At 55.3% G+C, this 20,254-nt stretch overlaps 3 protein-coding genes across 13 annotated transcripts in view; all 3 read left to right on the top strand.

The window, feature by feature from the left end:
• Positions 1–3,422, top strand: part of EEIG1 (estrogen-induced osteoclastogenesis regulator 1) — a 33,996-nt gene extending 30,574 nt beyond the window's left edge. The window contains exon 11 of the mRNA XM_033122178.1: positions 675–3,422. Coding sequence (XP_032978069.1) covers positions 675–720 — 46 coding nt within the window. The 3' untranslated portion in view covers positions 721–3,422. The remainder of the gene's footprint in view (positions 1–674) is intronic.
• A 2,005-nt stretch (positions 3,423–5,427) lies between these two features.
• On the top strand, positions 5,428–8,454 carry DPM2 (dolichyl-phosphate mannosyltransferase subunit 2, regulatory). Its single transcript, XM_033122179.1, has 4 exons — positions 5,428–5,588; positions 5,792–5,881; positions 6,882–6,984; positions 7,754–8,454. The coding sequence occupies exons 1-4, from the start codon at positions 5,496–5,498 to the stop codon at positions 7,807–7,809; spliced, it is 342 nt and encodes a 113-aa protein (XP_032978070.1). The 5' UTR covers positions 5,428–5,495; the 3' UTR covers positions 7,810–8,454.
• A 2,141-nt stretch (positions 8,455–10,595) lies between these two features.
• Positions 10,596–19,596, top strand: PIP5KL1 (phosphatidylinositol-4-phosphate 5-kinase like 1). 11 transcript variants are annotated; one of them, XM_033122096.1, is made up of 10 exons: positions 10,596–11,223; positions 12,058–12,261; positions 13,486–13,536; positions 13,744–13,898; positions 14,139–14,263; positions 14,781–14,815; positions 14,906–14,961; positions 15,756–15,868; positions 16,161–16,314; positions 18,361–18,956. In XM_033122096.1, exons 1-10 carry the CDS (start codon positions 11,194–11,196, stop codon positions 18,626–18,628), a joined length of 1,191 nt encoding a protein of 396 aa, XP_032977987.1. In that variant the 5' UTR covers positions 10,596–11,193; the 3' UTR covers positions 18,629–18,956. The 11 variants fall into 11 exon arrangements, with proteins under 11 accessions (XP_032977987.1, XP_032977981.1, XP_032977985.1 ...); XM_033122090.1 differs by lacking the exon at positions 16,161–16,314 and having other exon boundaries at positions 18,361–19,596; XM_033122094.1 differs by having other exon boundaries at positions 14,781–14,961; positions 18,361–18,768.
• Positions 19,597–20,254: the final 658 nt, after the last annotated feature.

Below are 20,254 nucleotides of genomic sequence, written 5' to 3'. Positions count from 1 at the left end.
TCTAGAGCCAGAGCTGGAGACTAGCTTGGCGTGCCCTCTGGCGCTGCTATGCTGACCTCTGCTGGCCAAGGCTCGAAATTGCAGCTGCCATCTCCCCACTGCCTTCCCGAGCGAGGCAGGCAAAAAGAGAAGGGGATCTCTTTGAAGTTTTATAAATACCCATCTCTAGCCTCCCTCTGAAACTGGGATTCGGGGGACGGGAGAACCAATATTTGTGGCAGCTAGATCATAGCAGAGCAGCTGGCTGCGTCCTGAATGTCTACGACCTCATGGGTGGGCCTGGCGTCAGTGGGGAGAAGAGCTCCCCGACCTTCTGCTGCCCTCTTGGCAAGCCTCATAATCCCTCTGAGCCTCAGTTTCTTCATCTATCAAGTGGGGTGGGGTGGGGTGCAGTCCCTCCCTGTCAGGGTTGCTGTGAGGATGGGCACAGCCCACCCCAGTATGTAAGCCACTGCTGCCCAGAAAGGGCTCGGGCACAGCCTGTGCCAGCTCTGCGATCCCACAGACTCCGATACGTACACCTGTGTCACCCTGGGCAAAGGACTCAACTTCTCTGAGCCTCAGCTTCCCCCTCTGCAGAATGGGCCAGTTAACGGTGCCTGCTTGTGAAGTACTTCCAAGGCCTGGCCCAGAGGAGCGTCGGGGAGGGCGAGCTGACCTGTCTCTCCCCACAGGGTCTCCTCTGGGGTCTACGAGCCAGTTGTGATTGAAACCCATTGAGGAGCGAGTGTCCAGGCTGGAGAAGGGCCCTGCCTTCAAGGGTGTCCAGACCCACGTCATTCCACGAGGGATCTTCCCCTTTGGATCACCATCCACGCCACGTCTCATCTGTGCCTCCTCCATGCACTCCAGCCCCTCTCCTGCCTCAAAGCATCATTCCATTGTCCCCCCATCTGTGCTGGGACCCTCCTGGCCCGGTGGGGCCCGGGCGCCACTGTGAATATTCTCTCTGAACCACTAAAGGGCAGGACACACAGGCCCATGAAGTAGGTGGGCAAGACAAAGATGGCCAGGATGCCCCGCTGGATACCGACATGCCCCCTGGATGAGGACATGCAGCGGCTCCTACACAGGGCTGCTTGTGGCCGAGGGGCCTCTTGCCATGTGTCCCTGCTTGCTCCAGGAGCATCCGCTCAGCCATGTCCTGGCCGGGCTTTGTTCCATGGCCCCCTTGCCCTGGGGGCGAGGGGGGGGCACTTCATCTCCAGAATCCTGCCACCGTGGCCCTCTGCTTAGTGCTTCAGCTATCCCTTCCCTGTGCCCTGGGGGTGCCGCTGGCGGCCTCCTCCTGGAAGCCAAGTCCTCAGACCCCACCTACATTCTAGACTGAGACCCCGCCCCCAACGAATGTTCTCCTGCTGCCCTGGCAGCCTGCACTTTGCACACGCTTGTCTTTAGCACAGCCCCGCTGGCCCTCGCCTGCCCTTCCTCTGATCCCTTCCCAGGGGTTCCTGGGTGCTGCCTGCTGTGCAGTCAGCGGCCCAGCTTTAGCAGCCCGGCTGGAACGGGGCACTGCCTCTCCTCCCTCCCGTCAGCTCCAGCTCAGGCCTGAGACCCGTGCCGAGAAGGTTCCCTCTGCCCAGGGCTGGGTCTCGAGCAGCTGGTTTCCTGTAGGAAGCCTGGAAGGAGCCTCCCAAGCCCGTGGAGGTCGGGGGCCTGACCGTGCTGGGCAAGCACTGCCCCATTTTTCCCCTCAGGGTCAGCTGGCCCTGGCCTGGGACCAGTGCTAGAGGGGCAGGTGGGCTGTGACCGGACTGGCTGGAGCTGGCTTCCTGGCCAGAAAAGCCTCAGCCCTCCTCTGAAAGCACCCCTCTCTTTGGGCAAGGGAGAGGCAGGCCCTTTAAGGGGGGCTTTTCCAGCAGGGAGCAGTCTGGCTCTGCCCCTGCGCCTTGCTAACGCCTCTGCTCTGAGCACTTTCCTCCCGGTCCTCGTTATTTGCTTGAAGGTGGGTTCTGGCTGCCAGCCAGCCTCTGGACAGACTCCCCTGCCACTCTTAATTTCACTCATCTTTGTATAAACCCAGCAGGCTGGTGTTTACTTGGCCCTATACTTTTTTTTTCCTTTCCTCTTTTTTTCTTTATTTCTTTTTCTTTTTTTTTTTTTTAGGGTTCACAGTTTGATATTTTCTCCTCCCCCAGGTGAGGGGAGGTGGTTCTGTTCTCTGCCCTACCCGCTGGCTGGGTCCCAGCAGGGCTGGGGATCTGGATGGAGAGCCAGGATACGGGTTCTCTCTCTCGTAGGGGTTAGGGTGGAGGTGCCCTCCCCAGGGTGGGAAGGGTCCTTTCTGCCCAGCTGACAAGAGTTGGAGTCATGGTCTTGGAGCCTCCTGGCATTGGAGTCAGAGCATTTCTAGGATTTTGTGGTGGTTGTTATTGTTTTAATCACCTAACTCTTTTAGAAAATGAATGTTAGAAGGTGCCTGCCGAGGCAGGATGGAGCATTTGCTCTGGCTGGAGAAGGCTCTGGTCAGCTCTGTGGGTCCCTTCCTGCCCCGTAGACACCTGGCACTTTAAAAGGGGACCAGCTGCACTGTCTCCAGATGAAGTGGCCCCCAGAAGACGGGGCAGTGCCGCTCTTCCCTCTGTCTGCATGACCTCAGCCCAGTGGGGAGGTGCATTCAAGGTGTATTTGGGGTCTGATTCAAGTTCTGGGGCTTTAGGCATAAAGCAGCTGGCTTTGGTGCTGTTGGGGAGACTCCCCCAAAACAGGAACCCCAGCCCCTCTCTAGGCGAGGTCTGAACTTGACAGTCACCCCAGAAGGAGACAGAGCCTGCCACATTCTCCCATGACAGGCCCTGGGCCGGGGTAATTGGACAACTGAAAATTCGGCCACAACCAAATTGATGGTGGCTGGAGCTGGAGTCCGGAAGCTCCGGCCTCATCCCCATATGGGAGCTCTATTCTTCGGCCCTCTGGTCCCTTCAAGCTCAGTGAATTCGCACTAGGCACCCACAGCTCCTGGACTTAAAAATTCTATATATATAGAGAGAGATAGAATATATTAGAGATATTTTTGGAAAGGAATTGGTCTATGCAATGCCAGTTTGGAATCTTCTTGGAAGACAGTTTTAACATTTTTACTAGGAGATTTAAAGAAAATAAATACAATATTTTTAGGTTATTTTTTTCTAGTCACCCCACAAACTGACCATAGGGCATGATCTGCCAGGATGGAGAATGTCTACGTTTTCCTCTCTTTAGGGAAGTGAGCAGGGAGATGGGGGGGAAGAAAGGTCTTTTTTTTTTTTTAATTCCCCTCTTATCTAACAATGTCGCCACCACCACACCCTAATTCAATGGGCTGTGTTTGTATCCGTCCCAGCTTCTATTGTAGAAAATAACATTGTAAAGGGAAATCAGCCTAGTCAGTGTCTTGGTTTGGGGGACAAAATTAAATGTTGCAGTTTTTGTTTGTTATGGCATGTTGGTTCTTGTTTGTTTGTTTTACCAACTTGACTTTAGGATCAAAGCATCAGATGGAAGCCAGATGTGTAAGGTGATGGTCGGGGGTGGGGAAGGTGTAGGTGGCCAGGGTTCTCCAAGTCCCGGTGCAGTCACAATTGTGACCACCTTTATTACACCAGAGTCCCGGACAGGAAACGGGCCCTGGAGAGTAGTTTCCTGCCAGTCTCAGACCTCAGAGCCCAAGTTCTAACCACTGCTCTACGGACCTCCGCAGTAGTCAGGTGGCTTTGAACAAGCATGCCTGAAGACAGAAAACTGCCTGTGCCTCAGTTTTCTCAGCTGCGGGCTGTGAGGCTGTGGATCAAATGAGAAAGTGGGTGTACAGCCTGACCTATGGGAGGTGCCAAGTTCATTCCCATCCTCTAAAGCCCCAAGCCTGCATTGTCTCCAGGCCTAGGCCCCTCATCCCTGCCCTGTCTCAAGTTACAGAGCAGCCTGCACCAAGCTCTGGGAAAGGCAAGTCGCCCTGGGCCTTTAATGATCTCAGAAGTGGCAGGAAACCTTAGCGGCTTTGAACGGGCCAGAAGGGACCAGACTACCAGGCCTCATCCCTGTCACAGCACTGCATATCCTCACCCCTTCTCAGGGCTGATGTCCAGGCTGATTCTCAGTCCCTTCCTTTGTTCAGTGCACACCTGGGGAGGGAAAAGTTGGCTCCTGACTAAGCCCAAAGTCTCCTGAGACAGAGGGAAGGAATTGGGCTTTAGGCCCAAAAGGTTGCTCCTTTGGAACACAGTCATGCTAAATGAAAAATCAGCATACCAAAGGGCAGGGAATAAAAAGGTTGCTCCAGCAGTTGCCATAGTCAGAGATGGGCTCAGATGACCCAAGGAGGCAGATGCTGCCAGCCAGGTTCAATCTCCACGTGCCCCTCCACCCCCCAAAATGGAGACAGCAGGAGAGCCTCCACACAACCCCTCAGAAGGCCTGGAGTCCTCAGATGCTGAAGGCTAGCATTCTAGGATCTAAAATGTCAAAGAATCTTAAAGCCAGTTGGTTGATTCAAAGCTCCTACTTTGTGCCAAGCCCCATTCTGGGCATTGGGGATACAGCAGTGACCACAGACCCTAGGCTCAGGGAGCTCACAGGTGGGCCACATCAAGTAAATCGGCTAATTAAAACGGTGCTGAGAAGCGTCATCATGGAGACACAGTTGGGGCTGTGGAACACAGAGGAGGGAACCCCCGTCAGGGAAGTTGACTTCCCTGGGATGTGTAGCCCTGATGAGTGAGGAACAACTAGCCCACTAGCTTTGAGGAGACAGTGTTCCAGATTCCAGAGCTGGAGAACACATCAAAGGTGATGAGGCCCAACCTCCCCTTGCTCTCAGAGGAACGGACCTCCAAGCCTGGAGAGGATCCTGCACACGCGGCCATTCCCAAGACCTGCCTGGACTGCTGCTAGCGCTGCCGCAACACCCAGGGCCCCAGAGGCAGACGGTGAGGGAGGAGAGGGTCACCCTGGCCTCGTCCCTGCAGTGAAGACAGGACAGGGAAGCCAGGCGCTGGTAAGGGGACGCCTACCCTTACAGCCAATCGAAATGAGCCCCATCGCAGCAGGCTTGGGCCAGCCCCTCCTCCTCCACCCCCAGCCGGGCGGTGAACATTTTTTGCACCCTTCCCTCAACACACATTAGGGCCTCGGGACCAGGAAATAACTGGCATGCACACGCCAGGTTCTGGTGTCGGCTTCACCACAGACACGAATTGTGATCTCCCGCAAGTCCTCGCCCGTCTCTGAGCCTCATCAGTTTCCCCATCTGAGAAATGAGACTTCCAACTCTCCCCTACCAGATCTCGCTCTGGCTTTGGGACTCTGGGATATTTAGAAATGGGCTTTTCTTCAGGGGCGAGTTCGACAGGACTGAGGCCACGAGTACCAGCCGGTCTGGGTTCCCAACTCGGTCCCATTCTCTAGGGAGATTCGGGAACAACTTGTTCCCCCATACCCTTGAGAAACTACATTTCCCGACATGCAAATGGGGAGGCGGCGCCTGCCTGTCTTGGGCAACGTAGTTCTGGGGCGGCCTTATGTTCGGCGACTCCCGGCGTGCCCCGCAGCCGAGGGCCCAGATGCGGAACCGGATGTGGCTGGCTGCCCCGGTGCGGAGCACCGGGGAAATGGTGAGTTTGTGGCAGAGTGCTGGGGTTGGGGATCCCTGGTTTGTTTAGGAGCCGGAGCTTGGGCACTCGGAACCAGATTGCTCTCCCGCCGGCTCATTGTACAGATAAAAACGCTGAGGAATCAGACTGCGACGCCGCCCCCCCACCCCAGTAGTGCACCTAAATAGAGGCACTTCGTCAATTGAGCCCTCCCTTTTCTCCAGGCCACCGGGACAGACCAGGTGGTGGGACTTGGCCTCGTTGCCGTTAGCCTGATCATCTTCACCTACTACACCACCTGGGTGATTCTCTTGGTATGTGTTCTTCCTCCGCCCTCTCTCACCTTCTCCCATTCCTGGGTCCTGCAGCCGACCCCACTGTGTTAGGTGCTTTACCTGAATATCTTATGAAATCTCCGGAACAACACTGTGAGGAGGATGCCAGTGGTATCCCCATTTTGTAGATGAGGAAGCTGAGGTTCAGGGAGAAGGGTCGGACTCAAGGTCGCGTTCTTAACCGCTGCAGTGTAAAGCCCTGTTCCTGATTTGCTTTCCCTTTGATGGGTCCAATCCTTCTGGTTATTCTGCTGGCTCCCGGGCATGGCAGGTGCCAGTGGCTTTCGTGAGGGCCTTTCGGATGTGTGTGTGGAGCAAGGGTTTGGTGGTTAGTACTTATGTGCAGTGTGTTTGGAGGGCAAAGTCTTGCAGAACTTGGTATCGTTTGGGGAAAATTGTCAGTAAAGAAGATCTTGGAGCCCAAATTGGGAATTAGTTGAGGATTCCTCGTGTACCCTTTGCCCTTGCTAAACTGTGAGGGCATTAGGGCAAGTCCTTCGACTTCTGTTCACTGCCAGGTCCCTAGCACCCACTTAGGGCAGGTACCAGTCAAGTGCACAGTAAACTACCGTGTTTCCCTGAAAATAAGACTGGGCCTTATATTAATTTTTGCTCCAAAAGAAAAATTAGGACGTGTTTTCAGGGGATGTCTTATTTTTTCATGTACAACAATCTACGTTTATTCAAATACAGTCATGTCATCTTCTAGAACATCGTCGTAACGTACTAAGTGCGCCTGTCTGGCTGACGATCTTAACTGGGGCTTATTTTCGGGGTAGGTCTTATTTTCAGGGAAACACAGTATTAAATAAATGAAGGAAGGAAACAAACCAAGGCATCCAAAATGCCATCTTAAACAGAAGCAAATGCTGTCCCAGTGCTTTGAGTGGGTCAGCCCGAGACAGAGGAGGTGGGATGTTGGCTTGGGGGGGCTGGGCAAGGCAGGGAATGCTCACTGGAGCTCTGCCCTCGATGCCAGCCATTCATCGATAGCCAGCATGTCATCCACAAGTACTTCCTGCCCCGAGCCTACGCCGTTGCCATCCCACTGGCCGCCGGCCTCCTGCTGCTCCTGTTTGTAGGTAAGTCATCATGCCACCAACCCTGGGCAGGGTGTCTCCCACCCCTCCATGTGTGGCCACACTTTGGCACTTGCTGTATGTCTGCTTGCGGCTCTTTGCCCCCAATTCACCCCCAGGGTTTTCCTGTTCATCCTTCAGGGCTGCAAGTCAGTCTTCCCATGCCTCAGGCTCTCATGGGATGTCTCCCTTTTTCCGGTTCGCTCCACCGGCATTGCTCTGCTCACACCTCAATCACCTCTCACCCCCTTGTCACCCAGGCTCATGGTTCCTGCACCTCTTTGTCTCCCATGGTTTAGTTTGTGGGCTTCCCAGGACTGGGGCTTTATCATGACTGTGTCCTCACAGGCTGTGGCACTAAGCTGGTGCTCAATAGAGTGGTTTGGATTAGTCAACAATCGGATGACTGGATGATGCAGTCGGTGGGTGGATGCTGGATGTTGAGTGGGCAGGTGGGTGGGTGGATAGGTGGGTGGACAGGTGATGGATTGGGTGAGTAGATGGATAGCTGGGTGCAACTTGTACCCCATAGAATCTGAGAGACTAAATGTAGCAAACTGCCTGTGGCAGGCACTCAGTGGTGTGTTTCGAATGAATGTGGGTGGATGTGTGGCTTGATGGATGGCTAGGGAGATGACCAGGTGGTCTGGAGGGTGGTTGGGAGGGGCTTGGTCCCCTGTATGTGTCATTGTGCCATGCCATGCCCTGCTCTGGCCTTAACAGCAGCCCTGAGCCCCGATCTTATCTGGTCTTTCTGGTCTGTATATTCCAGGAGTGTTCATCACCTATGTGATGCTGAAGAACCAGGTGACCAAAAAGGCTCAGTGAAAGCCCAGCAGGGATGAGGCTGCTGGCCCCTTCTCTGCTTCCCCGCAAGGGCATACCAAGGGCAGGGGTCCACAGGACCTATTCAGGCACTGTGGCGCCCTCAAACCTGGCTGCTCTGCAGACACCCTGAAGGATGGAGCTGTTCAGAACTCACCCCTGACTGACAAGAGCACCCACTGCCCTGCTCACCTTTCCAGAAGCTAGGAGGGAGGAGTACCTGAAGTCTCCCTCTCTCCCCCTTCCGGCTCAGGGCCTGAAAGATGCTAGTCCTCCCTGCCTCACCTTCAGACTCTGTCATTTGTTTTCCTCTGGTTCCACCCTCTTGCCTCAGTTTCCCTCCTGTTACCTGCTGATACTGGATTTGGCAGGTTCTAAGACATCACATGACCTCTCCTCACATGTCCTCCTCCATGAAAGCAGCTTTCCCGGGTCTGACATAGCCCCAGATCCCACAGGACTTCTGGACCTGGAACACCTAGGCGGGGGGACAGACAGGCCCCAGGACCACCGCCAGGCCTCAGGGCGCATTAGAGTGGCCACACTGGGCCCCCAGACCTGCTGCTCGTCATGGAGACCCAGCCCCTCAGTCCTGACACTGGCCTTGGCCTGCTGGGGAGAACTGAACAATAAATGTTTTGGTGTGTTTGTTTCTGTGGCATCCCTGACCAGGAGAGCTGGGCTGCTTGTAGTCCGGAGAGGGTCTAGGAGCTGGCCTCGCACTAGTCTCAGGTCAGGAGACCCTGGTTTGTGCAATGAGGTGCCTCAGGTGCCTCCTGGATCGTCCCTATGCTGGACACGGGATCAGGAGGGAACTGGGACAGATGTGGTTTCAGCTTGTTGCAGCTCATGGCTGGGGAGTCGGTGGAGGCATGGCAGGCTACCAGACCCCATGTCAGCCTCCACCATGCCTCCCCTGTGCCAGCCCAGCCAGCGTGCACTAGGACTTTAGGGAGCCTCAGGCCAGGTCCCTAAAAGCTTAAGCCTGTCCATCCCTCGTACCAGCAGCCGCACTTAGTAGTAGCAATGAGCAGTGAGAGCTGCTACTGAGCCAGAGCAAAGTTGGTTCCATTGTATTCAGGTTGACTGGTCTGGCACAGGCCCCGGCCCTGGCCCCCCAGCAATCCCCCTGAGCCTCTCTGGGCAGCCGGCTCTCCCATTCACAGTGCCTAACGTAAGCCTCCATCCCATCCCACCTTGGAGTTCGCTCTTCTTCCGGTTAGTGGAGGTGTCACCTTCCCAGAACAGGCCAACTGCAGGCATATCTGCCCTGTCCTTTCCCCATCCTCCAGTCCAGGCAGAGCTGCCCACCTGGGCTGTGGGTCCTGTCCTCTCCCACTGCTATAGCAGGAGCCTCCTGTTTCTATGATCCTCCTCTCGTGGGAAGAGCCTCTGCTTCTCAACAAGGTCCTCGCTGCGTTTCATGAGCATGTACCAGGCTCCCACTTAAAGGATCCTCCATCAACCCAGTAATTCCCTCCAGGTCTCCCCCCTCTCCTCCACAGCCAAACTTCCCAAAGGATGTTCATACCTGTTGCCTGCATTTTCTCACTTCCACTCTGCTCAGCATCACTCCAGGAGGGCTGCGCCCACTCAGACCACCAGTGACAGCTGGTCTTTAAATCCAAAGCACATTTCCTTGATCCCTACACCGCATATGGCCTGTGACATCCTGCTGGATGCACCCTTAGAAGCTATTGTCTGTGATGACCCACTCTGCACTTTATGTCTGTCGTGTTTCTCTGTTCTGCCATGAGAGGGTGGGTTCCTCACCCCACACCCTTCCTAGGTGACCTGGTCCTTACTCAGGCTTGCCTCCAGCCTGGCTCTCTCCTGAACCCCAATGTATTGTACATGCACCAGCCACCCACCTAGTATTCCCATCGGATGTCATAGTGGCACCTCAAATTTCATCCTGCCATGATCTGAGTTCTCCCACCCCCAAGTCTGGCTCTCCCCTCATTCCCTGCTCCCTCTCATGCCCTGACATCAGTCAGAAGCCTGGCAGACATCACTGACCTTAGCTTTCCCACCTCCATCCACAAGACTCTCAAATCCTGTCCATTCTCCCTGTCTTCCCCCCAGCCACCTTCGTGATGCAAAACCACCATCTTCTGCCCTAAGTCACCAAAGGCTTCCTCGCGGCTCTCCCCCTGTCCACTCTGGCCCCTTCCAAACTGACTGTAACAACCAGGGATCTTTTAAAAACATATGGTCATCTTCCTCAAACATAATGCTTCCCCGGGTCACCACCCGTCTTCCTACCATGGCCTTCAAGAACCTGCGTGCTTGCTTGCTCTGTCCTCACTCCAGCCACCACCAGGCTGCCCTTTCGTTTCCTGGGACTCACCGAGGCCCTTTGCACATCCTACTCACGTTGGTTCAACATACACTTATCCAACACCGGTTTGTGCCAGGAAATGAGCCTGGCAAGGTTCCTGCCCTCCTGGCACCCCCATTCTAGGGGTAGATGTAATAAATGAACGAGACAATTTCTGATAGTGTTAAGTGTGATGAAGAAAATCAAACAAGGTGATGAAGGGAAGGAACATGTAGAGTCAACCAAGGTGACCAGAAGAAATAAGGCAAATGGAAATCTGGGGAAAAGGACTTCAAACAGAGGGAACAGCACTTGCAAAAGCCCTTAAATGTGAAAGTGTTTTTGGTGATTAAGGACCAGCGAGGCATCCCTGTGGCTGTGTGTTGAGTGGAGGAGAGAGAGTAGTTTGAGGTAGGGCTGGAGAATGGGCAGAAGGGCATGGGCTAAGGCCAGGGGTTTGGGTTTTGTTCTAGTGCCGTGGGAAGCTACTGGAGGCTTTAAGCATGAGAGTGACATCATCTGATTTAGCTTTTAAAAGATCACGTTGGCAGCTGTGTTTCTCCCTCTCATTCACCACTAAATCCTGAGCCTAGCACTGCTCCTGGCCCATAGTGAGTGTTACAATGTATGTGTTGAATGAATGCATGCCCCTGACTTTCTGTGTGACATAGAGGTTGTCACTAGTCTCTCTCAACCTTAGTTTCCTCACCCGAAAAACAGTCTTTGGGGATTCCACGCCAGAATGGGTGGGCGGAACTGGGTTTAGGTTACCCACCTCCTCAAGCGGCCCTGAGACCCGAGTCCTACACCTCAGGGGAGGAATGGGGGAGGGTCTTACCTCCGGGGGACCCTAACCGACGCGTAGCGGCCCTGCCCCGCCCTGTACCGCTGTCCGAAAGATGCTGCAGCCGGGGCGGAGGGATCAGCAGGCGATCGCCGCCACTCCTGCGCGGATTGGGTGTAACCGTGATCTGCACCTCGCGATTGGTCGATCCAGAAGCAGGGGCGGGGCCTGAGTCCTGCGGCTGAGGGGCCGCGGCCAGAGCCGGGAAAGCTGCTGCGGAGCGATGGCCGCGCCGAGCCCGGGACCCCGCGAGGTAGGTGCGGACCCGAGGGAGCACAGGAGAAGGAAGGGTTGTGGGGCAGGAGCCGGTCTCTCCTCTCCGTGCGGTGCGACACACCCCCATCCAAGCCCAGGAGGGGTCCTGCACTGGGCGGGAACCAGTTCACGCCCCACATGGGAACCGCAGGTATGAAGGGATAAATCTGGTGGGTATCCCAGGAAAACTTCCACAGTTGACTTCCTCGGGAAAATGGAAATGACATTAAAAGTTCCTCCTTCATAGGGCTGTTAGGAGGTCAAGCTCTCAGCCAGTGCTGGGCACGTGGTGGGTGCCCACCACTAATGGGACAGCAGCTATGATCTCAGCTTCGTGCTGACCTTCTGCGCTGGCCTGGAGGAACTCGGCATAGACAGTGTAATAGGGGACTGAATCACTGGCATCACAGCTCCTATCAAGGGTTCCAATGCACGGAGCTCAAACTCAACAGTAACAACAGTTAATACCTGCCAGGAAGTTGTTATAGTTCTCATTTTTCAGGTGAAAAAACAAGGCACAGAAGGTTAGGTGACTTATCTAAGGTCACACAGCTAGTGAGAGACAGTCTTGGGCCAGGTTTGGCTGCAGAACTGCATGCTAATAATAACCATCACTCTATTTTGGGTGCTGAATGTATGCCAGGGACTGTGTGGCCCCTCACAGCAACCAGTGATGTGGCTACCGGCATTATCTGCATTTTACAACTGAGGAAACTGAGGCAGAGAGAGAAAAGAGAAGGGTTCAAAGTAGTGGAGATGGGACTCACACCTGGGTCTTTCTCCTCTGCGATGCTGCCACATGCTCATTGCTTCTTGTGCCTCCTGCCACCAGGTCCTGGCCCCGTCCCCAGAGGCTGGACGCAGAGTAGCCACTTCAAGTTCCAGCCGTGGTGGCCTTCTCTGGCGTCTACGAGACAAGCAGCCACGCCTAGGCCTGTTTGAGATCGGCCCGGGGCATGAGCTTCACCGGCTGACATGTATGATGCAGGCAGGGCTGTGGGCTGCCACCCAGGTCTCTATAGACCACCCACTCTTGGTGAGTGGTCAATCTGTCTCACACACCAATGGTAAGATAGGGCTGATTGGCTGTCTTGCTAATACTGCAGAGTTGGGGATCAGAGATGGCTATAAGGGAAGGAAACCAGGGGCTGGGTGCAGGGAGGGAGGGTCATTCTGGAGTGGAGGCTGAGGCCAGGAAGTCAGAAAGCCCAGGATGTGTTGGGGTGTAAGGAACCCCCTGACCTAGGTGGTTGCTGTGTGACTCTAGATGGGCCTCTGCCCCATTTTGGGCCTCAGTGTCCCCATCTATATAATGACTGTGGGGGGTGGGAGTTGTACTCCTTGGTCTCTGAGGCCCTCTCAGCTCTGCCAGGGTGTACGGTAGAGAAGGGACCCTGCCCCCACCCCGCCAGCCCAGCCCATCCTCCCTGGAGTTCAGGCTGGGGCCAGGCTGGCTCAGCAGAAAGGGTCACCCAAATGCAAGCTCAGCAGCTGGATGGGCCCCGGTGAGCATATGTGTTTGTGTGTGTGCACAGTGTGACCTCATCCCACAGGCCAAGCCCTGGCACAGGGACCTAGAGGTCCAGGGAGAGTGTAGGAGCCAGAGGGAGTCCTCTACATCTCATTACCTGCTGAAAATCTTCCACGGCTCCCCAGGACTCTTCATGGCCTCGGGATCCCACTGGTTCAAGCCCAGGGCCAACTGTCCAGCCTCGTTCACACTCCATCCCTCCCTTGCTCACTTCAGCCACTCTGGCCCTCTGGCCCATCCTGGCGGCCACCAATGCTGTTCCCACTGCTATGAGCACCCTGCTCCTCCTCTCCACTACCCTTCAGATTTTAGCTTACAGGTCACCTCCTCCAGGAAGCCGTCTCTGATCTGCCCCTCCCCGGATGAGTCAGGCAGCTCCCTTGGCAGTAAGGCCATCTCCTTTTATTGGGATGGCATCCGGCTTCACTGGGCCAATGTGTGTGTCTAGGCAAATGTGCCAGGCTTTAACTCAAAGACAGGTGCTGGAGACCCAGCTGTGGATGAGACATACTCAGGACCTGCCTCAGGTCACTGTCTCGTCCTCTATCCAGTCCTGGGAGGGTCTGCAGCCCCCATCTACCCAACTCAGACACCCCCAGGGCAGTCCCTGTTTGCTGGAGAAATCAAATTGGGAGAACGGGATGAGGCCAGGTGCTGGACGTTTGGAGATCCTGGGGCTGGCAGTTGGGGACTGAGGCTTGCTCTGAGCCCCTCTGCCCCTCCCTGCAGGGACCACCCACTGAGGAGGATTTCTCTGAGGTCATGACCCAGGTTCAGGAGGTAGGAAGCCCCAGACTGCTTCGTGGGAGGGGAGCGGTACCATCTTTGTTCTCTCTCCTCCTCCGTTTCCCTTTGGGCCGTGGGAGTGATGGCTTGCCTCAGGGCCTTCAGCAAGTGTGTGGTTACCTTGACCCTCCTGCACTAGGGCCAACTGCTCACACCTGGGCCTCCGTGGACACTCTTGGGGGTGCTCTTCCTCCCCTGCAGGGCTTCGAGCTGGGCACCCTGGCTGGCCCAGCTTTCGCCTGGCTGCGCCACTCCCTAGGCCTGGCGGAGAAGGACTATCAGGCCTCGTTGGGGCCCGGCGGCCCCTACCTGCAGTTCCTCAGCACCTCCAAGAGCAAGGCCAGCTTCTTCCTGTCGTGAGCTGGCAGAAGGGGTGGGGAAGGGTGGGAGTGATGTCACGGTGGAGGGAGGCATTTGGGGAGAGAACCAGTATGGTCAGGTCAGGGGAAGGTCCCAGCCAGATAGAGGTCAGATGGAGGAGGACAGACAGGGCGGGGGCTGGAGGAGGAGGGGGGAGACAGATCCACACATGGACAGGCTGCATCAGGGAGCCGGGTGGGAGCCTGGTTAGTGACCTCTCCCTTCCACTCCCCCAGCCACGACCAGCGCTTCTTCCTGAAGACCCAGAGGCGCAAGGAGGTGCGGGCCTTGCTCGCCCACCTGCCCCGCTACATGCAGCACCTGCGGCGGCACCCGCACTCGCTGCTTGCGCGGTTGCTGGGTACGACCACCGGCCAGGAATCCAGGACTGCGGGGCATGGGGGAAGGGGTTAAGGAGAGAGCGAGGAGGGGAGAGGGCCAGCGAGTAGGGTGGTTCCAGGGTGGTTCAAGGGTGGTTCCAGAAGGGGGAGTGTGGGGGGCCTGAGTCCAGACAGGACAGGAGACAGTCCGACTGCGGGAAGAGTTCGGCGCACCGGGTCCAAGGTGGCAACGTAGGGGGACCTAGTGGTCTGTGGGCGTGGCCCAAAGGGGCGGGGCTGAGAGTGGACAGTCCTGAGGGAGGGTTGTGGGCGGGGCTATGCCCGAGGACGCTGCCCTCTGGGGGCTGAGTCTAGAGGCAGGTCGAGTCCCTACAGCGACCCAAGCTGAGGAAGGGTTCTAGGGCCGAGGCTGGAGAAGTGGGCTCTGGATGCAGAGGAACACGAGAAGGAGGCGTGGCCTGGACCTGGGACTGGGGTGGGAAGGACCCCTGGTTGCCTAGTTTGGGACCCCTCACCTGGCACCCTCTCCCCTTCCAGGAGTGCACAGTCTGCGGGTGGCTCGGGGCAAGAAGGTGGGTGAGGCCGAGGCGAAGAGGCCGGGCCGGAGGGGGCAGCTGCAGGATGAGATCTTGTCCTCCCTCACTCCCTACCCCTGTCCGCAGAAATACTTCATCATCATGCAGAGCGTCTTCTATCCCGCCAGCCGCATCTCTGAGAGGTGAGTTGGCCTCTCAGGGCCTCCGGCCCACCCAGAATGTGCCACCAGAAGCACCCACAAGCAGTAGATGGACGGTGCAACTGAGGCCCAGGGAAGAGAAGGGACATTCCCAGGATCTCCTGATGGGTCAGAGACGCCCCTCCCTCGACCAGCATCTCTTGAACACTCAGTATGCATTGGGCGTTGTGTGGAGCCATTTGCATTCATAATCTTCGTTATTCCCATAACAACCCTGAGGGGTGGGCATTGTTATCACCTCCACATTACAGATGAGACACTGAGGAGGGGGCAGCCCGCACAGGTATGATGTGAGGAGTAAGGGTTCCAGTCTAGCCTTTGATTGCACATTGCCCTCGGCGCCTCCCAGTTCTGACTCTGCCCTCACTGGTGTTCCCCAGGGCCACCAACTTCCTTCAGGGCCACCAACTTCCCTCTGGCCCTCCTGGTGCTACTGCCTAGGGCTGGACCCCTGTTCTGGGACCCCTGCAGGAATGACAACGTGCTGCGAGTCAGGCACAGGCAGGGGTAAAACCTGGACTGGGCTTCCAAAGGCCTGAGTTCAAATTCCTGCTCTGCCCTTTACTTATTGTGTGTTCTTGGGCAAGTCAAAGAAACTGAACCTTTTTCTTCATCTCTAACATGGGCAGAATAATGGAATGGGGTTGTGCTGAGGATTTGATCAGTCACACAGTGGAAACTCTCGCTTCTTATTATTAACTTGTGAAGGTCCCTGTGTGTCTCAAGTCTGTGTAAAGCTGCATTCTGTCATGTCCCCCCCACCCCTCGCCAAGCAGGTATGACATCAAAGGCTGTGAGGTGAGCCGATGGGTGGATCCGGCCCCTGAGGGCAGCCCCCTCATCCTGGTGCTGAAGGACCTCAACTTTCAGGGCAAGACCATCTACTTGGGTGAGCCATGGGGCACTCACTGTCTGGTCTTCTCCATTCAGGGTGAAGTTAGAAGGGTGTCCCTGGCACTACCCTCTGCCCGTCATTAAGAACCCGGATTCTGGAGTCAGGCAGAGCAGAGTTCAAATCCCAGTTCCACGACTTACTAGCTAGTAAATTATTACACATGAGTTTCCTCATCTGTGAAATGGGACAGTAATGACACCTGCCCTCCGGGGGCAGATGCGTTTGGAGCCCTCAGCACCTTGCCTGGCACACAACGAGCACTCAGGGGGTGCTGATGCTCCAGCAGGGCCCCAGAGGAGCTGGCTCCTCCGCCAGATGGAACTGGACACCGCCTTCCTCCGGGAGCTCAACGTGCTGGATTACAGCCTCCTGGTGGCCTTTCATTGTCTCCACAAGGATGAGAGGGGCCCGGGCAGCAGCCTTGTCTTGCGCACAGCCAGGTGGGCCCCGCACAGGAGCAACGGCAAGATGAGGTGATGAGAGCTTGGGAAAGACAGATGTGAGGTGGGCAACCAAATAGGCAAAGGCCTGAAGACTGGAAAGTGCAGTGTGTGTGTGTGTGTGTGTGTGTGTGTGTGTAGGGTGGAAGGTGGGAGAAGCCTGGCTGGCAGGGGTAGAGGGTCCAGGTGGACCACAGCAGGGGGAAGAACGGGTGAGATCCAGTTGGACAAGGGCTTCAGTCCAGATTTGAAGAATCCAACCATTTTTCCAGAAGGGGATATGGAGCCATTGAAGGTTTCAGAGCAGGTGTCAGACCCATTTGTTGCCTCAGAAAGAGCTCTTGCCCCTTAACCCCATAATTCCACCTCTAGGACCCTTAGTCATCACCACTGGCACCAGCATCATGTTGTCCTCCCCTTTGTAATGGTAACTGTCATTCCTTGCATGCTGACCGTGAGCTTCATTAAGGTGGGCTCAGTCCTATTTTAAAGATGTGAAAACTGAGGCTCGGAGAGGGGAAGTGAAGTTATAGAATGACTTCTGAGGATTCATGCTAGTACTTGGCTAGTTACTTGGATTGCAATCCTCCAAGACCTACCTCTGTGGTTCAACAGAATTTACATAGGGGTTAAGACAGGTACTTTACGGAGATAAGTCCATCGATTCAGTGCGTGGGAAAGATGAGTGAAAACTGACTTCCTACCCCGTAGAGGAAGACCTTGGGATGAGTGAGGCTTGAGCAGAATCCAGGGTAATGGCTCCCCACACCCTGTGGCTGGCCTGGGCTGGGCACATCTTGACCAGAGGTTGGAACTCCTGTCACGGGCCACAGAACCTCCCCAAGTCTGCCTCTCCAAGCTAGATCAGCTTCTCCCTCGCCCTCTACCCCCAGTTCGTAGTCAGATCTCTGCTATCATTTGGCCAGTAAGCCCGAATTTGCATATAATGTTTGTTGTCATATTGGAATATTTCCGTGCTGGCTGGTAAATAGCCACTGTCCTAGCCCCACCCCCACCAGTTCCCAGCCCCTCATTCAGAACACCCCTCTACACACACACACACACACACACACACACACACTCACTCACACACACTCACACACACACACACACACACACTTCACCTCATCCATGTGAAATAGGGCACTGCAGGGGGTACCAGCTCGGTGGGGCTTGTCTCTCACTGGCTTATTAAAACCCCTCAGTGACACCCCATTTCCACCTTCCCAGCATTCTCAGGAGGACAAAGTTAGGGAACTGAACCTGCTTCAGGCTGGGACTGGGGGCCCAGTCAAAGGCATCTTCTGATTTGGGTTCATTTTGAGGTTAAAAAAAAAAAAATCCACACACCATCTGCAAACTGCGGTTGGACTTTGTTCCCAAGGTTTCAGCTCTGCCACCCTGAAACTTCCAGGGTTGGACCACCCAAACAGAAGTTTAGGAAATACCCAATGCGGGACTTACCCAAAGTGATGTGGCATGTGAGTGCAGAGCCAGTGTCTGTGTACCCCCAATTCTCTAAACTAGCACTACCCAGTAGAAATGTAATATGAACCACCTATGTAGTTTTAAACTTCTTAGTATTCTCTTTAAAAAACTAAAGAGAAACAGGTAAAAATAATTTTAATAATATATTTTATTTACTCAGTACGTCCAAAATTTTATTATTTCATCATCTAATCAATATAAACATGTATGACATCTTTTATATTCTTTTTCTCATCCTGTCTGGGAAATTCAGTAGGTATGTCTTTTACGCTCAGCGCATCTCGGTTGGGACTGGCCACATTTAAGTGCTCAAAGGCTACATGTGGCTAGTGGCTAGTGGCTACATATTGGACAGTGCAGCTCTAGACCATCAACTACACTTTACTCAGCCTCCAGTTTCTCTCACTTCCTAGGCCTGGCACTCAGGAGGTGTGGGGATGAGCGAGGGAAGCACAGCGTTAGGGCAGTGCCTCCCAGGGGCACCTAGCCAGGCTTACAGGGTCAAGGCTGGGACCACTTGGAGGACTTACCCTCCACCCCTTCCCCTACGGCCCCCAGGTCTGTGCAAGGGGTACAGAGCCAGGATGAGCCGGGAGCCCAGAACCGCCGGCTGCTGCCAGAAGTCCCCAACGCCCTTCACATCCTGGACGGACCCGAACAACGCTACTTCCTGGGCCTCGTGGACCTTGCCACTGTCTACGGGCTCCGCAAGCGGCTGGAGCACCTGTGGAAGACGCTGCGTTACCCTGGCCGGACCTTCTCCACCGTCAGCCCAGCTCGCTACGCCCGTCGCCTCTACCAGTGGGTGGAGGCGCACACCGAGTGACCAGCGCCGGCCCGCGTCCTTCCCATTCGGACAATGGGCACACGCAGAGAGCGGGTTCAAGCCTGGGCGGGGCAGGGGGTCGGGCTCCCATTGCCTGCTGTTCCTACTGCTGGCCTCTAGAGGGCAGCATTCCCCAGCTAATACTAGGACAACACAGCCTCATTTGATGGTGATGCTGTGCCGGGCATTGTGCCAGGGACTCCCCACATTAGCTCATTTAATGCTCAAAAAATGCTATTATTCTCTTTTTACAGACCATGAAATGGAGGCTGAGGGGGTGAAGGGACTGAGCAAGATCCTTCAGCAATAAATGCTGAAACCAAGACTCGACTGTGCCTTTTGGACTCAGGAGGCTGTATTCTTACTCACCAGCTCCCGCAGCCTTGTCCTCATGCTCTGGGGAGGAGGGGAGGCTGAAGCCTCCAGCCCTGCCCCCTTGTAGTTCAGATGGGGAAACTGAGGGCCAGAGACTTTAAGGGGCTTATGCACGGGTACGTGGCAAGGCCAGCCCGAGAACACAGGCCTCCCTACCTCCTGCTCTAGGAGGGCCCACTGGCCTCCCTCTGGGGTGGCCCCCCTCACTCATGCTTCTCTAGGGATGCAGGTGGGATATTGAGGGGCCTGCCACTCTAGGATGCACTATGCTGTAGTCCACTATTGATCTTGAATAAGCTTTGCCTTCCTTTGAGAGTCACTTTTCTCATCTGAGAAATGGGGACAGGGGTTGGTGGTCAGACCAAGGACCCTGGCTAAACAGACATCACTAGGAGCAGAGAAGCAAAGTGCCTGCATAGCCCCTCCCTCCTCCAGGAAACTCCAGCCTGGCCTCTGACATCGTCCAATCCGGCCATGCCCAAGCGGGCCTTTCCTATAGAGCTGACAGGGGCCTGGTTGTGTGACCAGGGCAAGATGCTAAACCTCTCTGTGCCTCAGTGGTCTAATCTGTAAGATGGAAAGGATGAAAATGGACCTCATTAACTCATTAAATATTTATTGAGCACCTGCTATGTGACAGGTCCTCTGCTGGGCTTTGGGGACCTGGGGCTGGAGCAAGATGCACAGATTCCACCTTCACAGAAATCACTGTGTTTGTGGGGGGCAGTGACAAAAGTCACCTGGCGTGACAAAGCCTTGTGAAGGAGCATGGGGTTGTGGAGCTCAAGGAAGGGACCCTCACCTAATTACTTAAAAGGTGAGCGGCTCTAACCTCTAAACTGAGACCGGAAGAGGCAGGAGCCTCCCTGGGAGGGTCCCAGACCAAGGGCACAGCAAAGGGTTGGGATGAGAGAGAGCCTGGCCCTTGATATAAAGAAACATTTCCCTGTGGTCGGAGTTGAGAGTGGGTGGGGACAGTGTGGTGGGGGGCTGTGTGGGCCAAGAGCTGACCCCCAAAATGACTTGGGATCTTAGGAAAGCCCCTAGCTACACTAAACACTGCCATTTCATTAGTCTTCAGAGAAAGGGCTGATGGGGAAGGGAGAGGAAGAGGGAAAGCTTATGCTATGGGGTTGGAGTGTGGATTCCTGGAGATCCAGATCTAGATATGGATACATAATTCACATCACCCCTCATTGTCTGGTGCCCTTAGGTGATAACGCAACCTCTCTGGGCTGACACAAACACGGA

Source organism: Rhinolophus ferrumequinum, chromosome 12 (assembly GCF_004115265.2).
Source record: "Rhinolophus ferrumequinum isolate MPI-CBG mRhiFer1 chromosome 12, mRhiFer1_v1.p, whole genome shotgun sequence".
NCBI classification, from domain to species: Eukaryota; Metazoa; Chordata; class Mammalia; order Chiroptera; family Rhinolophidae; genus Rhinolophus; species Rhinolophus ferrumequinum.
This window is presented reverse-complemented; position numbering and strand designations above follow the sequence as displayed.

Excerpts from the sequence above, each read along its gene's own strand:
- PIP5KL1 (XM_033122088.1), top strand. The coding sequence starts at position 11,194 with ATGGCCGCGCCGAGCCCGGGACCCCGCGAG. Across the intron at positions 13,537-13,743 it reads TCATGACCCAGGTTCAGGAG|GGCTTCGAGCTGGGCACCCT; the intron begins GTAGGAAGCCCC and ends CCTCCCCTGCAG. Across the intron at positions 14,264-14,780 it reads GCTGCTTGCGCGGTTGCTGG|GAGTGCACAGTCTGCGGGTG; the intron begins GTACGACCACCG and ends CTCCCCTTCCAG.
- DPM2 (XM_033122179.1), top strand. The coding sequence starts at position 5,496 with ATGTTCGGCGACTCCCGGCGTGCCCCGCAGCCGAGGGCCCAGATGCGG. Across the intron at positions 5,589-5,791 it reads TGCGGAGCACCGGGGAAATG|GCCACCGGGACAGACCAGGT; the intron begins GTGAGTTTGTGG and ends CCTTTTCTCCAG. Across the intron at positions 6,985-7,753 it reads CCTGCTGCTCCTGTTTGTAG|GAGTGTTCATCACCTATGTG; the intron begins GTAAGTCATCAT and ends TGTATATTCCAG.